This window comes from Podarcis filfolensis (assembly GCF_964270895.1).
Source record: "Podarcis filfolensis genome assembly, chromosome: 15".
Lineage (NCBI taxonomy): Eukaryota > Metazoa > Chordata > Lepidosauria > Squamata > Lacertidae > Podarcis > Podarcis filfolensis.
The window spans coordinates 8,024,588-8,050,495 of record NC_139618.1 but is presented as its reverse complement, the minus strand read 5'-3'; the positions used below and the strand labels follow the sequence as shown (position 1 = coordinate 8,050,495).

At 45.4% G+C, this 25,908-nt stretch overlaps 1 protein-coding gene and 1 long non-coding RNA gene across 46 annotated transcripts in view; one reads left to right on the top strand and one right to left on the bottom strand.

Moving 5' to 3' along the window:
• Nucleotides 1-25,908, top strand: part of MSI2 (musashi RNA binding protein 2) — a 451,089-nt gene that overhangs the window by 30,871 nt on the left and 394,310 nt on the right. For 31 of the 44 annotated variants that reach the window (XR_014541936.1, XR_014541937.1, XM_083587785.1 and 28 more), the window contains exons 1-4: nt 22,869-22,932; nt 23,418-23,458; nt 24,025-24,106; nt 24,793-24,877. Coding sequence is in view for 42 of the 44 variants with exons in the window: in XM_083587785.1 (XP_083443911.1) it covers nt 22,871-22,932; nt 23,418-23,458; nt 24,025-24,106; nt 24,793-24,877 (270 nt within the window). In the remaining 2 variants the exon portion in view is untranslated. Of the gene's footprint in view, nt 1-12,695; nt 12,806-19,707; nt 19,864-22,049; nt 22,309-22,333; nt 22,933-23,417; nt 23,459-24,024; nt 24,107-24,792; nt 24,878-25,908 lie in introns of those variants that run through there. The other 13 variants (XM_083587794.1, XM_083587782.1, XM_083587795.1 and 10 more) reach the window with 8 other exon arrangements.
• LOC310750235 lies at nt 13,153-23,351 on the bottom strand. Of its 2 annotated transcripts, none has more exons than XR_014542003.1 (3): nt 23,155-23,351; nt 20,521-20,651; nt 13,153-13,750 (listed from the first exon to the last, which is right to left on the bottom strand). It is a non-coding gene; the product is annotated as an uncharacterized lncRNA (long non-coding RNA). The 2 variants fall into 2 exon arrangements; XR_014542004.1 differs by lacking the exon at nt 23,155-23,351 and adding an exon at nt 22,003-22,108.

Below are 25,908 nucleotides of genomic sequence, written 5' to 3'. Positions count from 1 at the left end.
GTTTTTTGTTGTTTTACATTTTGATTTTATTCCATGAACCGCCCTGTGAGACTTCCGGGGTATCAAGCAGTATATAAATTCAATGAATGAATGATAAAATAAAATAAATAAATAAAGTTTCTATGACTCTGCAAGAAGCTTTGGGCTACCCCACATCTCCAGTCCTCTTCAAGATGCCGCAGGCTTCTTCCCTGGGCTAAAGCATGGTTTCTGCAGAACCAGCAGCTTCAGCACATGAATCCCCCAGGCTTTACCTGGGAATAAGGAACTGAGAACAAAGACGCCGCTACCAGCCTCGTTCCCATCACTGAGTGTGAATCTGGCCCAACCTCCTCCCCTTTTTAAAATCTTTAGCCACAGGTGAGGCACATTCAGAGAGCATGGGAAAGGCTGCCGAAGGGTCCATAAAGCAAGGAGGGTTTGTGCAACCACAAGCCATTTATTTTAAATGCCAGCACTACGTAACTCAAGATGAAATGTGCCCAGTAAATGCATTCGTAACTAGATTAAAAAACACACGCCATAATTTAATTTTAACTGCATCATTAGGAAAATGGAGATTAGATAAGCAATGGGAACTCTGCTGAGGGGGAAAAAAAACCCTCAATGTTGTTTGCCCACCACAGCCCTGCTTGCTGTGCTTCATTCATTGGGGATTCCAGGCTCTGTAGAGACCAAGCTTTGGCACGGGGCCTCGCAGCACCCAAAGAGGCATAATCCAGTTTCACGCCTTAAGAATGCCAAGGATTTCTGCCAACCTCCCCGCTCCCCGCCACTTTTGCAGCCTTGATCTGAAGTGCACACCCCACTTCCTCACTGCCTCCCCCCCCCCCATGAGAGCTGAACAGCAGCTTGGTATGCATTTGCTATCTTAAAATGGGGCAGATTAGCGGCTTCCTTGCACACTATCCTTTAATTAGTACCTTGTGAGAGTGTGGGGAGGGGGGTGGAGTGCAACCAAGCAGTGCTCTGGCTTTGGGGTTTGGCGGGTCTTTCAGGAAGAAGGCGTCAATGGGGACTCCTCCATTGATGCCGAGTCAACTCTCTCAATGCCGTCATCTGCAATTTGGCAACTGTATCTTACCCTTCAAAGAGCGGCAATTCCCAGCAGCCAGGGCTTCTTCCCCCAGCAGGAACTCAGGGGAACTCAGTCCCGGCACCTCTCAGATGGGTACCACTGCCATTCTAAGAGAACAAGCCAGTTCCAGCACCTCTTTTTCTAGAAAAATAGCACTGCTGGCAGCCTTAACAAATGAGTTCCTAGGATTTTTGGTGTGTGTGTGTTTTAAATGTGTGGTGTCTTCTCAGCCTCGTTGGTTTATGCCCAACATTTTCAGGTAGGGCCATTACTGTAAAGACTCCTGCCTGAAACTCTGGAGAGCCACTGCCAGTCAGTGTAGACAGTATTGAACTCTATGGACCAATGGTCCAACTCAGTTTTCCTTTCCGCCTGTTTGCTTGCCAGACAAAGCCAAGGAGCAGACAGGCAGTGGCATCTTACTGCCCACCACACATTGTTTGTTTGCTCATTCTTTTTTGGCCATATCAAAAGGTAGGTGAATAGGGAGGTTGTCCAGCTCCTGCTGGATGAAGGACTTGATCTTAGATCTCATTTTCTACCATAGTCTTTACTGCCTGGTAGAAAAGTAAAGCAAGGATCATCAGCACCATCAGTGCAGGGCATGACTGGGAGAGCTAAGATGTTGGTCCAACAGTTGATGTGCCCCCTGGGCTTGTTATAAAAGACAGGGGTGGGCATGGCTGCAAACTAGTGGGAAGCTGGATGCAGCTTGGGTTTGCACCTGCAGATGGGAACACTGACTTCAGCTGGCTCTGGGCTATCTATTCACGTTGGTGCTGGCATCTTTGTGTCCGAGACGGTGGAGGAGGTGACAGTTAGGTAACTTCAGGTTAACAGTTACATAACTATAGACTCTGGACTTAATTAACACATGAACACGCCCCCATCTTTAGTAATAATATAATAATAATAATATAATAATAATTTATTATTTAAACCCCGCTCATCTGGCTGGGTTTCCCCAGCCACTCTGGGCGGCTTCCAGCAAAATATTAAAATACAATAATTCATCAAATCTTAAAAGCTTCCCTAAACAGCACTGCCTTCAGATGTCTTCTAAAAGTCAGATAGTTGTTTATTTCTTATTTTCTTATTTAGATGGTCATTTGCATTCATGGGTGCTTGCAGGAGTTTTTCCGGGGGTGCCAGCAAAATCAAAGTCTGAAATGGAGAGCAGGTTTGGTTTCTCACAAAAACTGAGGCTGAATGCACATGGCTTCCCCCAAAGAATCCTGGGAGCTGTAGTTTATCCCTCACAGAGCCGCAGCTTCCAGCATCATTAACAAACTACAGTTTCCATGATTCTTCGGGGGGAAGACATGTGCTTTAAATGCACACCATGGATGGCAGCCTGAGAAGAATAGTACAGGTATATTTTGCCTCCCATCTCAGAGTCTACAAAAGCTATAAGTTTATATTCTCTTTTTAAATGAAAGCTGGGGATCTGATCTGGAGGTTATGGTTCACTGCGCCCTCCCAGTGGACGCCTATTCCACTAGACCTGCTAATTTTGGGAGGGACCCTCTGCTCATTCTGCTGCGTGGGGCTCTGTTCATCTGTTGTGATGACCTGAGACCTCCATTTGTCTCAGCCAGAGGTGTAGTGCTCCAGGGTCACGAGGGGCCAAACACCCATCACTAGTTCTGCAGCAGGGTCCCCTTCTCCAGAGCCCTAAAGCCTCCCGATCAGCATGAAAGGGGAGCTTTTTAGCCACTGAGAATAAGCCCCCTCACGCTTTCTGTTAGTTGGAGCCAATAAGAGTGAAAGGGGGTGAGTCAGGCGCTGAGGATTGGCTTCTGGGATCACTCTGGAAAAGGTACTTGGGTTGAACACCGCAGAGGTTCTTTTGTATGCTCCAAGCTAAGCATTTAGGGACACTGAAAAAACAAGGTTTTCACTTCCAATAGAATGGTGTGTAAGTATGTACAGTGGAACTTCAAGAAAAGCACAATGAAGTCGCTCCAAAAAAGAGAGAGGAGATATTGGAGCACTCCCAATCATTTGTACACCTGTATGGAAAACAGAAGATTTAGCTAAAAGGAGATCTGCATTGTTTCTCTCATTATAATTATTATATAATTATAAGATTATCGTAACATGAGTTTGACCAAACTGCGGGAGGCAGTGGAAGACAGGAGTGCCTGGCGTGCCCTGGTCCATAGGTCATGAAGAGTCAGACACGACTAAACGACTAAACAACAACAAGAAGATTATTGTATAACCTTAGAAGGTTGTAGAATGTTAGAAGAGAGCGGGCCTGTGAAGGGGCATGGCTGTAACTATCATGAAGGAACACTGCACATCTGAATTTGCCCCTACACTACTGGTCTCGACATGGTTAAAATTCCGGGCAGCAGAAAATTACAATTTGGAGATCTAGTTTTGGGAATAGTCAGACTCTGGAGTAAACTGGACAGTTCAATCAGAATGATGGAGGCATTCCCTCTTAAGTTTGATTGTGACAGAGACAACATTAGTCCTTGCTGCATCTTGTGAAAAGGAAAAAGGAAAGGGAAAAAAGGACACAGAACTTTTATGAAGATTTATTTCTTTCATATTGTTTTATGAAATTAAATAGAAAAAACGTCAGTCTCAAGAAAGGGAAGATGTGTAGCAGTAATTTAGATGTAAACACAATTAAACCACTGGGCACCAGAATATTTTTCCCCATCTAGGCAAGAGTTCAGACAGAAGTCACCACAAGTTTTAAAAGACAAATCTACTCTAAGATGTGAACTAAAAAAGGAAAGTTCTTCTTTTGGAAAATAACTGTTGCATATGAAATAATGGAGAGAAAACCAAACCATAATCAAATACAGGTACAGTGAAAAAGAGGTATGGATTGTAGCTAGATAAAGGTAAAGGTAAAGGGACCCCTGACCATTAGGTCTAGTCGCGGACGACTCTGGGGTTGCGGCGCTTATCTCGCTTTATTGGCTGAGGGAGCCAGCATACAGCTTCCGGGTCATGTGGCCAGCATGACTAAGCCACTTCTGGTGAACCAGAGCAGTGCACCGAAACACCATTTACCTTCCTGCCGGAGCGGTACCTATTTATCTACTTGCACTTTAAGGTGCTTTCAGACTGCTAGGTTGGCAGGAGCAGGGACCAAGCAGCAGGAGCTCACCCCATCGTGGGGATTCAAACCGCCGACCTTCTGATCAGCAAGCCCTAGGCTCTGTGGTTTAACCCACAGTGCCACCCGCGTCCCACAAGTAGCTAGATAATTACATTTAATACAAGTGCAGATGACAAGTATCTTCTTAAAGGAGGGAAAGGCAGCCATGTTGGCTCATAAGGACAATTCCAAAATCTGTTTCAGTGACATACCATTAGTAGCCCACAAAAATATTATGAAACAGTATGTACACTTTCAACTTCCCCAGAACTCTTCAGGCAGATCCATACCATACATTTAAAGCACATTCAATGAACATTTAAAGCCCCTGTTTTCCCCAAAGCATGTGGGGAATTGTCATTTCCCCATCACAGAGCCATTATTCCCCGAAGCCCTTATAAACTACGGTTCCCGGTATGTAGAAGCCAATCAGTTGTTATTTTTGGATAGCCTTGCTTTGCTTCCAGACTGATAGGCACTCAGCCACTTGAGCTTGCTATTAGAGGGAATTAATGATTATAAAAAAAAATCCCATTCATTTTGTAGTGGACAGCAGGTGGAACTGTGGAAAGGACACAACTCAGATTTGGAATCCAAACCTTCACGGTGAGTCTGCCAAGACTTGAGCTTGCTAAATTGAAACTGGCCTGCAATTGATGCATGTTCTGTTGTTCACAAGACCATGATGCACTCGTCAACCTGGGGTCAGTGCCCAAGGTGATCTTATGGTGATGGGTAGGAAGGAAAACATTGTGCATATCCACCGCAGACGTTGAAATTCCTGTGCTCACCGGTGGTTATCCTTGAACTTTCTTCTTAATCAATGAAACTTTGACAAAGAAAAGAGACAACCAATTTTGAAAGTTTTTTCCTGATTATAAATCGAAATGGACGGAGTCTCCTGGATGCATTTTTCCTGGCCAGGGCCATTTTGGCGTCATACATCATTAAAGCTCCGTCGCTCTGGTGATGTATTAGCGCCATACATCCTCGGAACAATGCTATCCTGATGATACATCACTCTTTTCCACATAATGTCAGCCTCTCTCTATCATAACATCAACCAACAAGAACACACTGAGGACAGGCAATATGTTTTAATTTATGATTTCTTTTTTGCATCCATCCTCCCCCCGACCCCTTTCCCCAATTGACTTTTGGAAACTTCTGCTTATTTCCAAATGGGGTGATAAATTTTCCCCTCCTTTGGTTTTACATGAGCTCAAGATCCTTTAAAGGCTCCAGGTAATACCTTCTCCATGCATTTGTCCGGATCGTGACTGACTCAGATCCTAGGGAGACCTCCTCTGAGGAAGAGGCCTGGGAACCCATGGATCAGAATGCAAGATTTAAGAATCTGCTGGATCAGACCAAAGGCCTTTTTAGTCCAGCAACCTGTTCCCAACAGTGGCCAACCAGGTGTCTCTTCAAAAGCCTATAAGCAAGGCATGAGAACAGCAGCCCTCTCTCACTTTTGCTCCCCAATGACATGTATTCTGGGGGCATGCTATCTCTGATCCTGACATAGTCATTGTTCAGCCCTGAACAGGTATGGAGTCCTCAGAGAATGAACCAGACACCCCACAGGTTGAGGATCTTGAAGAGAAGGCAGGACCCCCCGAGTCCAAGGCTGAAGATCCCCTTGAGGAGTCCTCTAGGTTGAGAGTTGATGGAGAACCCCTGGAACTGTCAGAGGAGGCAGCGCCCACTCCTAGCCAGTCCTCAAGAGCCCTGATGGCAAAAGCTTCAGGACCAGGCCAAAGAGCAATGACACAGTGTGTGTCAAGAACCCCAGAGTTGCTGGTTTACTTGTAAGCATTCTTTAATACGCCGCTGCCAGCAGCTGTAGCTAGAGCATGGTTTAGGAGGCCAGAGTATATAAGGCCTCTGTCTTCAGCCTTCCATTTGTTGGAAACTAACACAGGTCTCCTGCTAGTTCCTGAACTCCTGAGATATGACCTGAACTCCTGAGATATGACCACAGACTGCCACCTGCTTCTGCCTCTGGATCACATTTGGCCCTAGACCTGCTTCTTTGTGCTTGACTTGTTTGGCTTGTGTTGTATCTGCAACCCTGTCCTCATTGGTGAGTCTGTTGAGGAAGGTGTCTGTCTTCTGTAACTGGGGCCCTAAGCCCCATAGAACATCCCCCGACATGGTCATTGATATGGTGTGATGCAGGATTGATTTCTAATATAGTCCTACAGAGGTGCAGGTGTTTTTGCCTTTTGCTGTTTGACTACTGCATCTTCCGCCTTGTACCCATTTGTAGGAAGTGGAAGGTCCTAGTGGTTGAGGGGTTGGCTTGCACACAGCAGCTACCCACAAAGACCTTTACATGATAAAAAGAAAGGCCTTGAGAAAAAGGATCTCAGTACTACAGACAACATGTAATTAGGACTCAAGCCACTGTTCTGCAATATTTCTCCTTCTCCTTCGTAGTTCTTATGAAAGAAAGCATGTGCATCTTATGACAAATTTTGTTTCTTCTTGGGGTGAACCAGGTGTCAAGATGATTGTACCTTACATAAGCACTTCCGCGTACGTGTGTGTATGTGTATACAAACACACACGGCACTATTATATAACGTACATGGCAGGGCTCTCCTTTCTTCTTTATTAGATTGCCTAGCATTTCTTCATAATGCCTTTCCTTTTAATACCTTCTATCGTAAGACATCGCCGCAAATAACAGACCCCGATTGCCTGCATCAATGCCCCTGTTGCTGCCAGCCTAGCTTTGTGTCTCTGGCGTCAGGATTAGAAGAAACAGGGCAGTCAGAGGTATCTCTCTCTCTCTCCCTTTGTGTGGGGTGTGTGTGTGTGTGTGTGTGTGTGTGTGTGTGTGTGTGCATGTGCAAGTCTCAATCAGCAAAGGAGTTAAGCCAGCAATAGATTATTTCAGCACGAAAGAACAGGGGAGAGAGGGTGCTATTTCAGAGCATGTTCAATAGAGGGCAGCAGTCTCTACCTGCACACACTGGATTGTTTAATAATGGGGTTGCATTCTGCCCTGGCTAATGTTACAGCTCTTTGGTGAAATCAGTTCAGGGTTTAGCTTTACAAGATTAAACTCAACTTTAAGATCGTTTTGAAGAGCATCTATCACCATTTAATAGTTACATTTTTGTTTATCTCCTCAGGCTTATTTTTATTTTTTTGTTATTAAGTTATATACTATATAACTGTTTTTAAAAACTTGTGTAAAAAACCCCCCAACCTCAGCTAATTTTAGTGACACATCATATGGCCTTTTATTTATTTAGGAAATTGGTACTCTAGTCCTTTTCTCCATATGGAGAACTCTCATCAAGGCAGCTTACAAAGTAAATTAAAATAATCGAAATGGAATAACACGATTAACAATAGGATCAACAGTGGTACCGGAATTAAAGCAATAAGCCACCGTGAGCGGACAAGGTCCAGAAAGGTAGCTTATAAATATTTTAAATAGATGAAAACAAATCCAGCAAATCAAGATTAACATAGCTTGCCAAGGGGGCCAAAGCTCGGTGGAAGACTTGGCCTCTCCCATGTTAAACGGAGCTCGGGTAATAGGCTTGGGAAAAGCTTCTCCCTGAGGCCTTACTGAACTGCTGCCAATCAGGGTAGACAATACTGGGCTAGATGGGTAGGTCACGTTCAGATAATCGTATCTTGGCTTAAGAAGATACGAATGAGCATTGCAGCTTGTATGCAGCCAGCCCCTTCACTCCTTCCTTCACAGGAGTAAACCAACACACCAGGAAGTCTTCCATTAACTACAAAGTCCTTTATGGCTCCTGTGGCGCATGACACAGGCCTAGAGTTTTCCTGCACGTTTTCCTCTACTGGGGAAAATACTGTCATTTCCTCAGGCACTGGCTACTCTGCCTGTGGGTCATGCTTGACCGTGGGGGTGCAGCTGCCCTGGCCGCTGTGCCACAGCTGAGAATGGGCAGCAGCATTGCTTGATCTGCTGACCTTGGAGTTTCTTGTTATGAGGAATGTTGTTATGGGTGTCTTAGCATTACTGCCTTTATAATGTGTTGAGTTTCAGTGTATTCCAATTGTAATCAGACCCTGGGATTGTTCTCAGCAGTGAGGAGGGGACCACAAGCGTTTTAAATAAATAATAAACAAGTTGAGTAATAGGGAAGCATCGGCAATATAGTCTTTCACAGCTGGACTTTTAAGTTTAGTCATACTGTACCTGGAAGTACCAATTAGCTCAAGTCTCTTAAAGCAGTTTCTTTTTCTTTTTCTTTTACCTAAAATGCCTCTCCACGTTGTAACAGGCAAGGATTTTAAGCCAACTTCAAAAACATGGACGGTGGAAAAGGCCTGTTCTCATCGCCATCAGGCTCATTTATATCTCAGCTTATTAATAAGCTGAGTTAGGATCACACAACCACGGCCAAAGTCTGACTGTCTAAAGGAGCCTCGTAGATTCTGGTTAATATTTAGGTAGGCACCTGACTGTGTATGTACCATGTATGTAAAGCACATTACTCTCGCCCACCCCGAATCCTGGGTAATGTAGTTTGTTAAGGAATTATAGCTCTGTGAGGAGTAAACTACACTTCCCAGAATTCTTTAGGGGAAAGCCATGTGCTTTAAATGTAGGGTTGCTTACACAGCCTCAGACTGCTGAACGCTTGCATGCAGAAAACCCCAGGTTCAATCTCTAGCATCTCTGCTTCGGATCTTGCAGAAGCAACTGTCCTCCATCGTGGAACCCAAGGTGTTACACCCATCCTGGCATTGACCGGTCCCAGCCCTGCTTAGCTAGCAAGGTGGTCGCCTGTCAGAGGTCAGAAGGAACTACATTAGTCTCAGCCACTGTACCAAATTGGACTGCATACCCTCCAAGTGTCCCGATTTTTCCAGGGACTGTCCCGAAATTACAAACGCTGCTTTGATCCCAGAATGTCCCTAGTTCCCTCACCAGCTCCACTGCCTAGCTTGGGGAGGAAGATGAGCTGCCGCTTGTCGTGAGTTGCGGGCAATGGCAGTGGCAGCTGCGAGAGAGCATCTTGTTGCCTCTCCATGGCCATTGCTGCCAGCCTCCTCCTTTGGGCAGCTTGTGGCGGCTGCTGGAGAGCAGTTGAGGAGGAGAGGCTGCTGCCACTGAGGACCAGCTTCGTGTGACGCACCAGTTCTGAGGTGCAGAAAGGGCAGGGCTGCCCTTGGCTGGAAGAAAGGGGGACACAAGGAGTCTTGATTTTTTGTATTTTTAAAAAATGCTTTGTGCATCTGCGTCTAATCTTGCCCCTTTCTAAAAATTTATTTGTTGGTGTGCGTTTTTCTTTTTGTAAATCCGCAGAAGAAAAAAGTAAAATAAAACCGTGATTAGGGGGTTTTCTCAGGACGGTGGAGGGTTTGTGTGCTGTGTCCTATTGTTTTCAGTGGTGATGGTGCTCACCCTTCTATTGATAAGAAGTGTTCTGCAGGAGTAGGGAACAGAAAATAGGGGACTGAGAAAGGTCAGCAGGGGGCAAGAGTGAATAATGGCCCTATTTTCATCTGAGGAATGTTGAAGGGTATGGGACTGCAACTATACTTATTTATGGAACTCGTATTTCACAGGGCTGGGCTTATCCCGTGATTTCCACGGGAACATGGACATTACTAAGCAACAATATTCAGCTTCCTGGAAATCTCAGGTTTCACATTTTATTTGAAACAAAGCAAGTCTCTAGGCCTTATAGATGTGAAGTGGCTGAAAGTGAAATAGGAATGTTTGTTGAAATCTCAGAAGCGCAGAAGGGTGGCTGAAGATTTCCAGGTGTTCAGGAACAAGGATTCCCACAACCTAACAAAACCAGGATAGATCATGCCAGATAGAATCAGAGCAGAATAATTTATGCAAAAGAAGAGGATGCTGATGCAGATTTGGACAGCTTATAAAAATAGTATAAACCAGGTACAGAGCAAAGATGGATTTTAGCTGTTTGTTTACTTGAATTTGTTGTTTTGGGGGCTGATGTTTTGTGAGAGTTGCTTTTTGTGTGTGGCAATTTTATTGTGGATATGTTTTTACATATTGTATTTTTCATTCTGTATGCTGCTTTGAATTTACTTTCAATTTTCCAAAAAGGCAAGGAACGAGTTTTAAGATAAATAAAGTTGTACATAATGGATGCAGAATTTAGCACATCGCTTTGGTAAAGTGCGAACAATTCCAGGCTACTTCTTGCAACCTGTAGGAGCACAGTATTCTGTGACTAGTAGATAAACTAGCCTGGGACTAAGCTAAGCACAGATCTTGGGGCATATTCTACTTCCATTGCTCCCACTCCTTTCACTTTCTGTTCCCAACCTCCCACCCCACATGCTGTTGCAAAGGAGGGGGTTAGGAGCACTACTGAATATCTGCCCCTACTGCAACATGCTTCCTGGGGCTGATTGTCTTCTGGTGAACGGAGACCCCACCCACAATGCAATAGCCTCCCACCCCAAGTGCCAGGCCGTTGGTGAAAGGGGTGCCATATTTCGCTTTGATGTGGTGACGGGTGAAAGCCAAAGGGAGGGAAAACACAGCTGCATCACCATGGTGATTTATATTTGTGTTCAATTTACATCCTGCCCATCAATTTAATTGACTTTGACTGAGCATTAGGAAAAATGTATTGATGGTAAAAACAGTTTCCTCTAGTGGAACTGATTGCCTAGAGGGGTAACGGGCTCCCTTATGGGGGGGTCTTAAATTAGAGCAGGGATGGGGAAACTCATGCCTGGTGGCTGAATGTGGCCCTCCAGACATCTCTATCAGGCCCTTGAAACTCTTTCCCAGGCCACACCCCTGCTTCATACCTTCCTTGAGTGTTTTTACTGATAATGTTCTCTGATGAACATTTAATGAATGATACGAGAGTGCTGATAGGAACTAGCTTAACTGTACAGAGGTGAAATTTGCATTTGTGGCTCCACCCACTTCTGGCTCTGGCTCTGCCTACCGCTGGCATGTAGCCCTGTGGCTGAACAAGACTCCCCATTCCTGAGGTAGAGGCTGTACATCTGTCTGTGAGAGTATCCACCTCTGAGTCTTCTGCATGGAGGAGCAGATTGGATGAGATGACCTTTAGATTACCTTACAACCCCCTGCAATGCAGGAATCTCAGCTAAAGCATCCATGACTGATGGCTATCCAACCTCTGCTAATAAACCTCCAAGGAAGGAGAGTCCACAACCTTGGAAGGGAGACCATTCCACTGTCCAACAGCTCTTACTTTCAGAAAGTTATTTCTGATGTTTAGTCAGAATCTTCTTTCTTGTAACTTGAAGCCATTGCCTCGAGTCCTACCTTCCAGAGCAGGAGAAAACAAGCTTGCTCTGTCTTCCATGTGACACCCCTTCAGATATTTAAAGGTAGCTACCCCAGCTCCTCTCAGTCTCCTGTTTTCCAGGCTAAACATACCCAACTCCTGCAACTGTTCCTCATCAGGCTTGGCTTCCTGACCCTTGGTGATCTTGGTTGCCCTCCTCTGCACATGTTCCAGGTTGTCAACGTCCTTCTTAAATTGTGGTGCCCAGAATTAGACACAGTATTCCAAGTTGGTCTGACTAAGGCAGAATAGAGTGGTACTGTTACTTCCCTTGATCTGGACACTAGCCTTCTGTTGATGCAGCCTAGAATAGCACCAGCTTTTTATGCTGCTGCATCACACAGTTGACTCATGGTAAGCTTGTGGTCTGCCAGTGGCGTAGCGTGGGTTGTCAGCACCCGGGGCAAGGCAAGTAATTTGCGTCCCCTAACCCGTGGATTTGCGCCTCCTAACCCTAACCCCCAGATGTTGCGCCCGGTGCGGCCAGCCCCCCCTGCATCCCCCACGCTACGCCACTGTGGTCTGCTAAGACCTCTAGATCCTTTTCACAAGTACTACTAGTAAGCCAGGTGTCCTGCATCTTATATTTGTTCATCTGGTTCTTCCTGCCTATGTGCAGAATCTTACATTCATCCCAATTGAAATTAGTTCTGTTAGCTTGGGACTGTTCTCCAATCCATTAAGGTCATCTTGAATCCTGATTCTGTCTTCTGCAGAACGAAAACTGTTTCTTAAGAAGTACTTTTAAAGGGCAAAAGAAAAAAGAAGAAAAAAATACAAGAGATCTAGTGTGTGTGTGTGTGTGTGTGTGTAGTAAATAGGAAAAAAGTAGTAGTTGGTCTCCATTGATTCTAGAATAAAAAGTTGTGTGTACTCATCCTAAAGGTCCATCCAGGGGGGCAGTCAAGGCATCGCTTGGCGGCTGAGGTCCATAGCCCCACTTGGCAGAATGAGCTGGAGGTGGCACATATTGCTTTATTAAGACTGCATCTGGCCCTGCCTCGATTCCTAGGGTTCCTAGGAGACTATTAACTGTGAAATTGTGTGCATGTATGCATATATTCAAAACAGTGCCTTTATTTTGAGATATTTAAGATCAAACCAAATAAAGCAATGAATGGGTATCTTCCCCCAAATGAAAACGTTTAGTTACTGGCTTTTTTCCATGTCGTGCCTCTCTCTCCTGCAGGAGGCTCCTTCCAAAGACGTTGAAGTGTTTACTTGGCTCATACTTGGTATGAATGAATATTTCTGCAAAATGTAGGCCACAGTGCCTCAAGCGACAGGATGTGCCACAGGGTGGGTACTTTGCATTCATATTCAACAGCTCTTCCATTTCTTGTTTGCTTCCTTATGTAATCATTCTAATACGATAAATATGTATAGAATCCCATAAAGCCTCCCACTGGAGAGAAACAAACGTGGCAGAGGCGAGTGGGCAAAAGGAGAGCGCGCCTGAGAAAAAGGTTGGAGCAACGGGAGGCTGTGCATGTGCCCAAACTGATGCGCAGTGAATCATCACCCCCAAGGTTTTTAATTATTATTTTTTTGCAGTTGGACACAAAATGTAGAGTCAGGGTGCGTGTGGATTTGTGCAGTTGGAAAGCTGATAATATTCATTTTGAATAATGGGGAAATTAGACATGTTAGAAGTATGTGTTTATTAAGCACTTGAATGACAGGCCATGTCAGGAACAGCATGCACGCAAATTATAGAAAGGTTGGAATGCATTCAATTTCCATACTTAAAACGAACTGTCCAAACCATATTAAAGGACCTTCTTCTTTTAGCTGGAGTCTTGTCTTCCACACCTTCATCTTTAGGCAGTTTAATGCCTTGTTGCATCCTTGTAAATATTTTTGTACCTGTTCATTATTGAACTAAGGCAGATGAAAATATGAAATGTTGCCGGGTGGTAGATAAGGCTCCTGTGGAGTACCCCTGATGCAGGCTGTAAACAAGGAGCAAAGCACGCTTTTGTGTTCCTTCGCCTTTTTCTTTTTCTGTGTCAGACAGGGCGCTCGTGCAGTTGGCAAATCTGTTTAAAAAACCCTGATTACCCCACTGGGGTTCAGTGTGTGCAGTTGAACCAGTGTTCTGCACAGGGCTGAGCGGCAGTCAGTCTTTGCGATTGATTGGACATTGTTTTGGCTGGAAATAACACTGGTGGTGCCTTTTCAGTTAGCACTTGTTGGCAGGGCAGAGGTCTCGGCAAGGCTTAAAAGTCTGCTTTGGAATATAGTCTGATTTAAATGGGAAAAGAAAAGAAAGAAAAAAGAGCATTGAATGTTCAAAACATTATTATAAGATGAGATCTTATAATAATATGGGAATGTTAACAATACAGGCAGTCAAATCTCTCCCAGGATGAGGGGGAAAGGAGACAAAAGACGTCAAAGGATCATGAAGGATTCTATAAATGCCTGTTTCTGGGGAAGCTGACTGGGTTTCTTAAAAGAGATAGCTAAGCCAAACTTCTCCATGTTCTTATAGCCAATGTGGTGCCCTCCAGTTGTTGTGGGCCCCAACTTCCATTGGCCACAGCCAATGGAGCACAAACATCTGAAAGGCAGTAGGTTGCTTACAACCAATATGAAGCTAGATGTGGAATATTCAGGACAGACAAAAGCAAGTAATTATTCATGCAGTGCCTGGTTAAACTAAAGAATTCGTTCCCACAGGATGTAGCAATTGGTGACCAACTTGGATGACTTTGAAAAAGGAGTAGACAAATTCATGGAGATAAGGCAATCAATGGCTGGCTGCCTCAGTGGCTATGTCCTACCTGCACTTTTGGAGGTTATATGTCTCTGAATACCAGTTGATCAGATTCACAAGTGGGGCTATTGGTTCTAGGTTCTCCTTGCAGGCTTCCCAAAGTCGTCTGGTTGGCCACTGTGAAGAAAGGATGCTGGAGATGGGCTTTTGGCCTGATCCACCAGGGCTCATCTTATGATCTTTAGATTGGCCACTGCTGTGACTCTGTAAGGCTGGTTTTTATGTTCATAGATGTTTGCCCTCCAACAAAATAATTTAGTTATTTATTATATTTATATCCCACCTTTCCCCCCAAGGAGCTCAAGGAGGCATGCATGAAAGACAGATCAAACTTTATAGTTCAAATTAAAAACGATGCTTGATAACAGCCGCCACCCTGACCTGAAATATTGATGCTTCGGTTGGATAATTACATATCTTCTGTTCTGTGGTGTCAACACTGAATAGACCCACTGAAATTAATGGGCATGAGTAACACTGGTCCATTAATTTCAATGGGTCTAACCTGAGCATGACTAATGTTGGGTATAACCTATAGCATTATCCTGCATTGTGTTGTCCTTATTTTTGGGGGGTGGCGGGGGTGAGAAATGTACTTGCCTTTGAGTCCAGCTTGGCTGCTTATACGTCCTTACTAGGGCTGCAGCTGGATTTTAGCTGATCAATCATGAGGTGTGTTTTTTTTTTTAAAAATCATTGTTATTAAATAAAAATACTGCCCCATATAATAAGTTATAGCACAAGAAAGAAGAGAAAAAGGACATCATCGTATCATTTGTATTCTAACATATTATAAATATATACTTTCCCATAAATCTATTTACCTTACATTCCTAAGAAACATCTTAAATTAGCTATATGTATAATAAAGGGAAATGGTAGTACCACTCCTATTCTGCCTTAGTCAGACCCCACCTGGAGTACTGTGTCCAGTCCTGGGCTTCACAGTTTAAGAAGTATACTGTATAGCCAAACTGGAATTCCTGCAGATGAGGATGGCCAAGATGATCAAGAAGATGGAGCCAGCTTGTTTTCTGCTGCTCTGGCAGTTAGTACCCAAACCAATGCAAGTTACAAGAAAGGAGAGTTCAACCAAAGATTAGGATGAACTTTCTGATGGTAAGAGCTGTTCAACAGTGGAACAGACTGTCTTGCAAGGAGGTGGGTTCTTCTTCATTGGGGGCTTTTAAACAGAGTTCGGATGGCCATCTGTCAGGCCTCCTTTAGCTGTGATTCCATTTCCTACATTGCAGCAGGTTGGACTAGATGCCTCTTGGTATCCCTTCCAACCTATGATTCTATGATTATGTGAAATACAAACGCAGAGGGTTTGAAGGTTGAACCATATTAGTTTTATTTTGTTTCTCAAATCATCTACCCATTAAATTTCTGCATAAGTACCAACAATAGTTTTGAACAAGAAGCGTATTTCCTTTTTCTTTTCAGAATATGTGTGCTTTTAGAGATGGCTGATTGCCTTTCCTAATGTAGTTTTTTCTGGCTTTCTGACTGCCCATTAATTGTTCCTTTTCATGTTATTTGTAATGCTTTTGTGTCTGCTTTAATTACCAACTGTTAGCCCCACTGAATTTTTGTTTTCTAAAGAAAGGCAGGCTATACAGTTTAAATAATAGTAATAATAATTTTTAAGCATGGTGTGAAAACACTTTTGATCCCCCCCTCCGTATCTCCACCCTATTCATTAAACGCCGGAAAGATCTTCTGTTTGATGCTCATTGACTTGTGGCCCAATCTTAAACATATATATTCAGCAGGCCTTCACCTTCCTCCTTAGTCAGTTTTGCATTTGATTCATAGTTGAGAAAAGGTATCTTGCCATGCCATGACCATCTTTGGACGCCATGGCTAGCTTAGGGTTTAACCATGGTTTCAGGCTGAGCACCAAGGCTAGCCCCCACCCTCCCACATCATACGTATGCAATGCTCTCAAGAAAAAGAATTATGAATCAAGGACAAATTACTGTGTGCTATTCATTTTGATTGTAAACTGCTTTCAGGAGTCTTTGTTGGAAAGTTGATTGACTGGACCAGATTACCATGGCCAAGTTAATTTCACTCCTAAAATCAACTTTAAAAAGATTGCTTTTATGGCAAGGAAGTGAAGAGGGAGAGAGGGAGTTTGCATGAGGGAATATGTAAACCTGTCCTTCTGTATACTTTTTTTAAAAAGACAGATCTTTTTTTTTTTTTTTAAAGTTCAACAACTTTCTTAGGCGCTGGGAGGGGACGGTAGCCTAGGCATTGTGGGCACTATCCAACAGGCACATCTGCTGGCTGTCATGCTGAGGGCAGGCAGGTATTCCCATCCAGTCCAGCATCCTGTTCTCACAGTAGCCAGCCAGATGCGTATGGGGAAGCAGGATCTGAACGCTATTGTGCTTTCCCCTCCTGCGGTTTCCAGCAAGCTTGTACTCAGAAGCATACTGTCCCCCACACTGGAGGTAGAACATATCCATCAGGGTTAGTAGCCATTGATAGCCTTATCCTCCATGAATTTGTCTAATCCTCTTTTAAAGCCATCAAGTGTCCATTGCAGGATAGCTCAGTTGGTAGGGCATGAGGCTCTTAATCTCAGGCTCATGGGTTCGAGCCCCACACTGGAGAAAAAGTTCTTGCCTTGCATTTCTTCACCGCCTCTATTGCATCCGCAGAAAACAGCAGCAGGAGACTCTTCCAGGTGGTTCACAATTTAGCGGAACCACCTGCTACATCAGGGCCCATTACGGGCCACATGATCTTCTGCAATGATTTTGCAAAGTTTTTTGCAGATAAAGTCACTCAGATTCGGGAAGAGGTAGACTCCACCGTGGGAGCAGGGCCGGGGCTGGAGAGTGCTAGAGTCCTGTCTAATCAAGTTGTGTGGGATCAATTCCAATCTGTTACCTCTGTGGATGTGGACAGGCTGCTTGGACGAGTGAAACCAACCACCTGTCTCCTTGATCCTTGCCCATCCAGGCTTATAAAATCTAGCTGGGAAGGGCTGGGTGATGGGCTCTATGGGGGTGGCGAATGCTTCCCTCTGTGAGGGAGCCTTCCCAGGTCCACTGAAAAAGGCGGTTATCAAACCGCTTCTTAAAAAAAACATCTTTAGATGTGGCCAATATGGCCAACTATTGCCCAGTCTCAAATCTTCCATTCTTGGGCAAGGTGAGGCCTGGAAGAAGCGGACCATTTGGATCCCTTCCAGTCAAGATTCAGGCCTCATCATGGGACTGAAACTGCTTTGGTTGCACTGGTCGATGATCTCCGGCGGGCTAGGGACAAAGGTGAGAGCTGTTTCCTAGTTCTGCGGGATCTCTCAGTGGCTTTTGACAGCATCGACCATAACATCCTTCTGGACCATCTAGAGGGGCTGGGAGCTGGGGGCACTGTTATACAGTGGTTCTGCTCCTTCATCCTGGGCTGTGTTCAGAAAGTGGGGGGGGGATGAGTGTTCAGACCCCTGGGCTCTCACTTGTGGGGTGCCTCAGGGTTCTATCCTCTCCCCCATGCTTTTCAACATCTACATGCAGCCGCTGGGAGAGATCATCAGGGCGTTTGGGCTGGGTGTTCATCAGTATGCGGATGATACCCAGCTCTACCTCTTTTAAATCAGAACCAGTGAAGGTGGTGAAGGTCCTGTGTGAGTGTCTGGAGGCAGTTGGAGGATGGATGGTGGCTAACAGACTGAGGTTGAATCCTGACAAGACTGATTTTGGGGGACAGGAGGTGGGCAGGTATGGAGGACTCCCTGGTCCTGAATGGGGTAACTGTGCCCCTGAAGGACCAGGTGCGCAGCCTGGGAGTCATTCTGGACTCATAGCTGTCCATGGAGGCGCAGGTCAATTCTGTGTCCAGGGCAGCTGTTTATCAGCTCTATCTGGTACGAAGGCTGAAATCCTACCTGCCTGCGGACTGTCTCACCAGAGTGGTGCATGCTCTAGTTATCTCCTGCTTGGACTACTGCAATGCGCTCTATGTGGGGCTACCTTTGAAGGTGACCCGGAAACTACAACTAATCCAGAATGCGGCAGCTAGACTGGTGACTGGGAGCGGCCGCCGAGACCACATAACACCGGTCTTGAAAGACCTACACTGGCTCCCAGTATGTTTCCAAGCACAATTCAAAGTGTTGGTGCTGACCTTTAAAGCCCTAAACAGCCTCGGTCCAGTATACCCGAAGGAGCGTCTCCACCCCCATAATTCTGCCTGGACAGTGAGGTCCAGTGCCAAGGGCCTTCTGGTGGTTCCCTCGCTGCGAGAAGCCAAGTTACAGGGAACCAGGCAGAGGGCCTTCTTGGTAGTGGCACCCGCCCTGTGGAACGCCCTCCCACCAGATGTAAAAGAGAAAAACAACTACCAGACTTTTAGAAGACATCTGAAGGCAGCCCTGTTTAGGGAAGCTTTTAATGTTTAATAGACTATTGTATTTTAATACTCTGTTGGAAGCCGCCCAGAGTGGCTGGGGTATAAATAATAAATTATTATTAATTATTATTATTTTAGTAGCAATAACAACAGCACTAGATATCCCTTGCTGTCCTTCCTCTGGCAGGTAGAGGACCACTTTATTGCAACAGGCTTTTGAGAACTGGCTGTTCTGTGCTGTTTTTACTAGTATTTCAATATATTTGTTTTTATATTGTTTTAATTGTATTATAGTTTAATTACTTGTAAACATTGTTTACTTTTTTTAAAATATGCTTTCAGCTTTTCATATTTTGTCCATGTTGTTTTGATTCTGGTAAGCAGCCTTGAGTCTGGGGGAAATGTGAGATATAAAGAAATATAATGACACCATGTGGGTGCAGGAAGCAAACAGAGAATACTGGAGAGAAGTTGAAGAGGCGTAAATCCAAAGATGGATGTGTGATGCTCTAGAATCATCATCATCATCATCCCCATATTTATGAAGGCTGGAGGCGTCCTAAATCTTTGCATGGGAGTCTTCCATAAACTGGGAGGATTGTGACACATTTTTAAAAATCCTCTCTTGACCTTGAAATGGCACCACATTGTAAGACATTATAAACAGCTCCTCCTTTTCCTGCCTTTGCTCATTTGGAGCGAATTGTCCCTATCCTACCAAGTAGTAGCAGTGTTATTATTTTTGAGGAAGGTGGGGAAATACAATTAGATTATTTTTTTTAAGAGAAGGCAAAAATAAGAATTCTGATTAAAAGCACAGTCTCTTTCAAGTTTCCTTCATTTGCAGAATCACCTGCAAGCAAAATTGCCCCGCAGAGAATAAAGTGAGGAGTCCCACCGAGTGGCATATGAGATCAGGCCTTTTGGGGGACATTTTTTACGGTTGTGATCCGCTACCAACCACTCCAGCCAATGTGATTATATTTAAACCAGGAACCAGAGAGAAGTTGATCGGCATAATGCAATTTGTGGGATTACTGTCTGTCTGTTCCAGGGGCACAAGGGAAGAAGATATGAATAAGGAGAGGTGGAAGACGATGAACGGGATGGAGACCCCCTCCTCAAGGCCTTTATTCAGTGTTTCTTCTGAATGTCTTTTCCAGAATGGGTCGCTGCCAGTCATGTAAGCCAAAGCACAGATTTCATGCAGGTATTTTTATTTTCTTATAGTCCTACTATTCCTCCCGTTTTGAGCTACCAGCTCCCATTTGTTGCCAAGGAGCAAACGATATGTTACGGTGCAGCCGCGTTCAACAACAAATCCCCAAGGGCCCCCACTTTCTTCCCTACCAAAATAGCCTTGGGGAGGTTATGACTTGCTTTGCAGAAGAGAGGAGATGGAAGGGGGTGCTTAGCCCTGTCCCTGCAATCAGTTTCCCCTCCCCAAAACTCTTCCCTCAGCTGCTTCTGTCAAGGTGTGTGTTTATAAGAGAAACACAGTCCCCAAACACACACAGTATCAGCGAAAAGTGAAATTCAGTTGAAGGGTTAAGCACGTTCTGCTTTCCCCGTGTTCATTCTTCCCTTCAAAAGCAAACCTTCCCATGGGCACTTTGTAAGGAAGGCTAGAGCCACTGATGCTATCTTATAATAATCAGTTTGTCCCATATTCCCTCTTTAAAAGAAGCAGATTGCTGCTCCAACCAAATTCTGAGTACCACCCCCACCCCAAGCTGCATTAGAATAAAAATGAAAACATCAGTAGACATCATCGCAGATCTCCCACAAAATGCACTTGTTTACAAGTAGGCAAAATAAATGCAACATTATCAATGTACAAGAGGGCAGGACCCACCCACCCCACAACAATCTAAAATTCAGCACAGGGGAAACCTGGGCTCAGTGGGATCTGCTTTGCAGGCAGAAGGTCCCAAGTTCAGTCCCTGGCATCTTCTGGTAGGGCTAGGAAAGCTCCTTGTCCAAAATTCTGATGAGCTCCTGGCGAGAAGTTAAGATAATGCTGAGCGATAGGGACCAATGTTCTGACTTGGTTCAAGGCTGCTTCCTATGTTTTAAGAGTAAGGGCTATAGCCCTGTGGTAGAACGTCTGCCTTGCATGCAGAAGGTCTAAACTTCAGTCCCCAATAGGGGAGTGCTTAATTATTCCAATTTATTTAACTATGCCTGGCATAGCCTCTGAGCAAACATGCATAGGATTGGGCTCTACATCTTGTACTGGAATCTCAGGATGATCCTTTGCAATAAGGAAGGGCTGCAGCTCAGGGGTAGAGCAGCTGCTTTGCATGCAGGTCCTGGGTTCAAACCTCAATAGCATCTCCAGCTGGAGCTGGGAGAGACGTCTGAAACCCTGAAGCGCTGCTGCCTGCCAGTGTGTGGGCGGCACTGAGCTAGGTGGACTAGGGATCTGATCCAGTATATAAGGAAGGTTTTGTATGCTCATCAACGGTGTTGCCAGCCCTCACTGGGGACTCAAGCCCAGGGGGGCAGGGGCACGCAAAAATAACCTGTAAGGGTGTGGAGTACATGCTGCACATGTGTGTGGCAACACGATGCCACTATTGTGGCGAGATCAAACGCAGGGGAAGCTTCCCCTCCATCTTGCACCATGGCACAAAGGCGTTGCAAATTTTCTTGCCCTTCCTCCTCACCTCACCCTTACTCAGGACGCTTCAAGTACTTTGGTCACGTAAATTGCAGTAATTTCTAATGTGGCTATTGCGGTGGCTATTTTTTGTATGCGTGTGTGCCAATACAGCTCCTTGCCAATGGTGCAAGGGACCCCAGGCACGCCTGTGGCGTCTGTGGGCCTTTTTTCGTTTGCCCGCCATTTGGGAGGTCCGCGGAGGGTGCATTTGGCAACGTGAGAATGGGCCTTTTCAGGAGTCGCTCTCCGCCTGTGCTCTCCCTTGCGAGGCTCTCCTGGCACCATCATTACATAACTTTCTTTCTTTCTTTTTCTTTTGCCAGGCCCTTAATCATCTGTGGCTTCCTTGACTGGGTGGGACGTTTTTTAAAAACAGGACCGTCTTTCAGGCTTTTCCCTCTATGGCTGTTTCAATGCATGGGTTTGTTTGTTTATATTTTGAGTTACACTGGTAAAGAAGCAACCAATACATTAGTAATAATAATAATAATAATTTGTATACTGCCTTTCATCTGAAGATCCCAGGGCACTTCAGAAGAGAACAATAATAATAATAATTACGTGTGTGTTGTGCGGGAGAAGCCCTACTCATTTTTGCTGACAAGGGGCCCTGGGCCGATGCCCCAAGTCCTGCCCTGACAGCACCCGCGTTTTCTCCCTTAGGAGCTAAAAGGCACGGCTAACCTGCTTCCACCACGGGAGAAACCTGGGGAGGGGGCTGCAAGGTAGTGGGTCTGTCCGGCTCGCCATTCCGTGAGAGCGAGCGAGAGCGCTGTTTTGCCAGACGCAGGCGGCGCATGTCAGATCAGCCCCAAAGGATCCAGGTCACGGTCAAGCCAGGCTGCCGGGCGGAATCCGGCTGCCTGCGTCCGCTCGGCTCCTTGCGCTTGGAGCGCCAGCGGTGGGCGGGTGTCGGGGCGAAGAGAAGCGGGAGCCGGGGAAAGGGGCGGGGCCTCGGCGGGGCTCGTGACGTCTCCCGAATCGGTTACTGTACGTTCTGAGAACTCCGCCCCACGTGCGTCCCCGGGAGGGGGAGGAGGCGGAGGGGGAGGAGGGGTGGATGGGAGGGAGCAAGGCTGGCTGGCTGGCTGGCTCTGGAAGGGGAGGATGGCCGTGCGCGGAAGGGAGAGAGAGAGGAGAGGGGGGAGGAGGGAGAGAAAGCAAGGAGCTTGAGCTGAGCTAAGCTAAGCTGATCCCACGTGTGAAAGGATCTGGCTGGTTCCCCGGCTTCTCTCTCTCTCTCTCTCCCTCTCCTCCCCTCCAGCCAGTAATATTCGCCGGTAGCAGGAAAAGAAAAGAAAAAGAGGAGAGAGGGGGGAAAGGGGGGGGGGAGAAAAGAGAGAGGGAGAGAGAGAGAGGGAGAAAGAGGGAAAAGAAAGATAAAAGGAAGAGAAGTGATCAGAGAAAGGGGGCAAAAAGGGGGGGGTGGAGAAAGAAAGAACCAGGGGGGAGGGTGGGGGGTTTCTACAGGGTGGGGGCTATTTTCTCTCTTTCCCCCTCTCTTTCTCTTTCTCTCTCTCCACGGGGTTGAGCCTTCTTCTCGTTTGCAGCCATGGAGGCGGAAGGGAGCCAAGCGATATCTGGGAGCCCCAATGACTCTCAGCACGACCCTGGGTGAGTTGGATCGTCCGCGCGCCCCCTCCCCTCCGCGTGTGTCCTCCTCCTCTTGCATTGCCACTTTAGAATGCTCTCCTGCCCTCCCCCACCACCTTTTTAACAAAACTGGGTTAATGGGGTGGGTGGGGGGTTGAGAGCGCGCGCGTGAGAAGCCCCCAATGGCTGATCCGGTGCCGGCTCTTTCTGGCTCGCTTTCCCCCCTCTTTCTGAGTTACTCACCTTGGGTGGGTTGCACTGATCTGCCCCCCTCCTCTTCCCCGCTCGATCCCGGCTTCACCCCTTCTTTTGCTTCTCCACCTCCTTTTCTTCTTCTCTCTTCCCCCCACCCCCCTTGGCCAGACCAGGCTCCCGCTTCCCTCGGCGCCCCCCCCAGCCACCCACCCCCCTTTCCACCTCTGCCTTCCTTTTCGCTTTTGTAAGTTACACGTCAAAATGGCCGATCTGACATCTGTGCTTAACTCTGTTATGTTTTCTTCTTCCAGTAAAATGTTTATTGGCGGCCTGAGTTGGCAAACATCACCAGGTAAGACGGGGGTGAGGGTGCGTGTGCCGTGTGGGGAGAGGTGGGGGGCGCCCCCATCTCCCACTCCCCCCCCATCCCTCCAGCCCTGTCTCCTTTGATAGGTCTTTGTTGTTATCCCAGGTCAGTTGCATCGGGTTCTTGCCCCCCTCCTTCCCCTCCAGAACCCCCCCTCCTTTCCAACACTCTCACACAGTCACAGACAGACACACGTTTTTTGTTTTTGTTTTCCCCTTCCACAAGGTTAAGGAGATGCGATATTTTATTTGCTCCAAATAACAGATCCATTTCTCGAGTCCTCTATTCGACCTTAAATTTGCGTGCGCGCACTTTTAAGGGATGGCAGGCTGGGGGGCAAGGGGGGGGGCAGAGCAAAAGAAGCTTCCTTGTGTCACCAAAGAATCCTTTCCCATCTTCTGTGAAAGAAAATAATAGGTCATTCTCTCCCCTCCCCAGTGGCTGGTTTTAAATAATGTATTATTATTTTTATGTTTACGTTTGCTTCTGTGTTTTTTTTCCCTTCCCCCATCTCCTCCTCTCTCTCACTCTCTCTTTCTCCCATCCCACAGACAACCTTAGAGATTATTTTAGTAAATTTGGAGACATTAGAGAATGTATGGTCATGCGAGACCCGACTACGAAGCGCTCCAGGTAAGTCATCTTTCAAATCAAAGTTTTCTTCCTATGGATACTCCTTTCTTTCTCTCTCTGTCTCTATGTGTATTTTATGGAAGCCTGAATATTCTGTCTATGAAGCAAGTGTCAATATATTTAAGAATATATATATATACACACACACAGTATATATGATTCCTTGGAAGTTTATATATCTTTGTTTTTTTAAACTTCTGGACTACTCCTAGTTCTGACTTATAGTTCTGAGTCTTGTTTGTAAATGCTGATGGACACTGCTTAATTTTTGCTGGTGGGAACTTGTTAAATTATATCCCACTTTATCTCTTGGAGAAACTTGCTTCTGCTGCTAGGTGTTTCGTTTTTTAAAAAATAGTCTCTTTGGCTTATTTACCCTCTTTTTAATAAAGAGGTCACATCCCATCACTTCTTCTCACTTCTGCATAAACTAAAGCGGAAAGGTCTCTTTATGGGGAGGGGGAGGAACGATTAAAAGAACGGTATATAAAGTCTTCCCCTTCCCTTCCTTGGAACCAAAGTGTATATTTTAAATGAGAGGGTGGTAGCTTCTTGAAAGAGGGCAAGAGAGGATGAAACTGTGTCCATATTTTTTTTATATATTTTTGCCGCTTCTTTTCCAGTGCTGAGTTCACGCTGTGTCCCATTTCCCTCTCCACCTTCTCTTGTTCTTTGTCTCATTTCAGAGGCTTTGGTTTCGTTACATTTGCTGATCCGGCAAGCGTAGATAAAGTATTAGCTCAACCCCACCACGAATTAGATTCCAAGACGGTATGTTATATGATGTGATGGAATTGGTGTTTGTGTGTGTGCGGCGTTTTAATGTCTCCTTTATTTCCTGCAATATTATGACTGTGACAGGCTTATTTAAAGAGACAGTGCCCCTTTTTTGTTGTTGTCGAGTCTGCCGGAGGTTTCTCGTTCAGTTTTTTTTTACTCCCTAAAAGAAGCACCAGTCTGTTACTAAGCCTGGAAGTTCTTTCTGGCTTTATGAAATCTCCTAAAATGTTAAATAACTTGCTAGCCACTTCAGTTTTAAACCAGTTTGTTGTGCTTAGTTGTTTTCTGCTAATTGCATCTTGAGCTACTCAGCTTAAAGAACTGCATTCCGGTACAACAACAAAATAAGCTTTCTGTTATGTCAGAAAAATGTTAGTTTTGCTCAGTGTTGGTGTTTTTTTTAAAAAAAGTTTTGTTATTATTCTTACCACAAAACTTCAAAATCCTCTTCTTAATGCCCTTCCAGATATTTGAAAGTTATGCTCCCCCTTTTTTTTAACCTAACAAGGTGTGTTCTGTGGATCTGCAACTAATAAGTTTCAATGGGATCGTAGTCATTGTTTAGTTCTTGTTGATGTTATTCAAAGTCCGTCCATTGTACCGGACTTAAAACGGCTTGAAGAGTTAAATGCTAGTTTGATTTAAGAGCGTAAGAGTTTCCTGCCATCACCACCTTTCCCAGTACAAGTCCTAACTCATCTGTCGTACCAGAAAAAAGGGAAGTTTGTGCCCTGTTATCTTCATTAGTAATCTTTGAGCAAAATTATAATTAAAGGACACTGGGAAAGGTCACCTCTGCTACAGCAGTTCTCTGTATGGAGTGGGGGCCTCCCCCTTTTTCTTTTGAGGAGGGAGACATCAGATGCAGTTGTCTGATGTACACCCATGACATTAATAAAATTAATTAATGTGAATGTTTTTCTTCAACATTAATAGCGACCAGTCCATTTTGTAAAAGGTGTGTGTGTCTATGTGTGTGGTTCTTTGACGCAACATATGCACTAATGTTACCAAGATCTGTT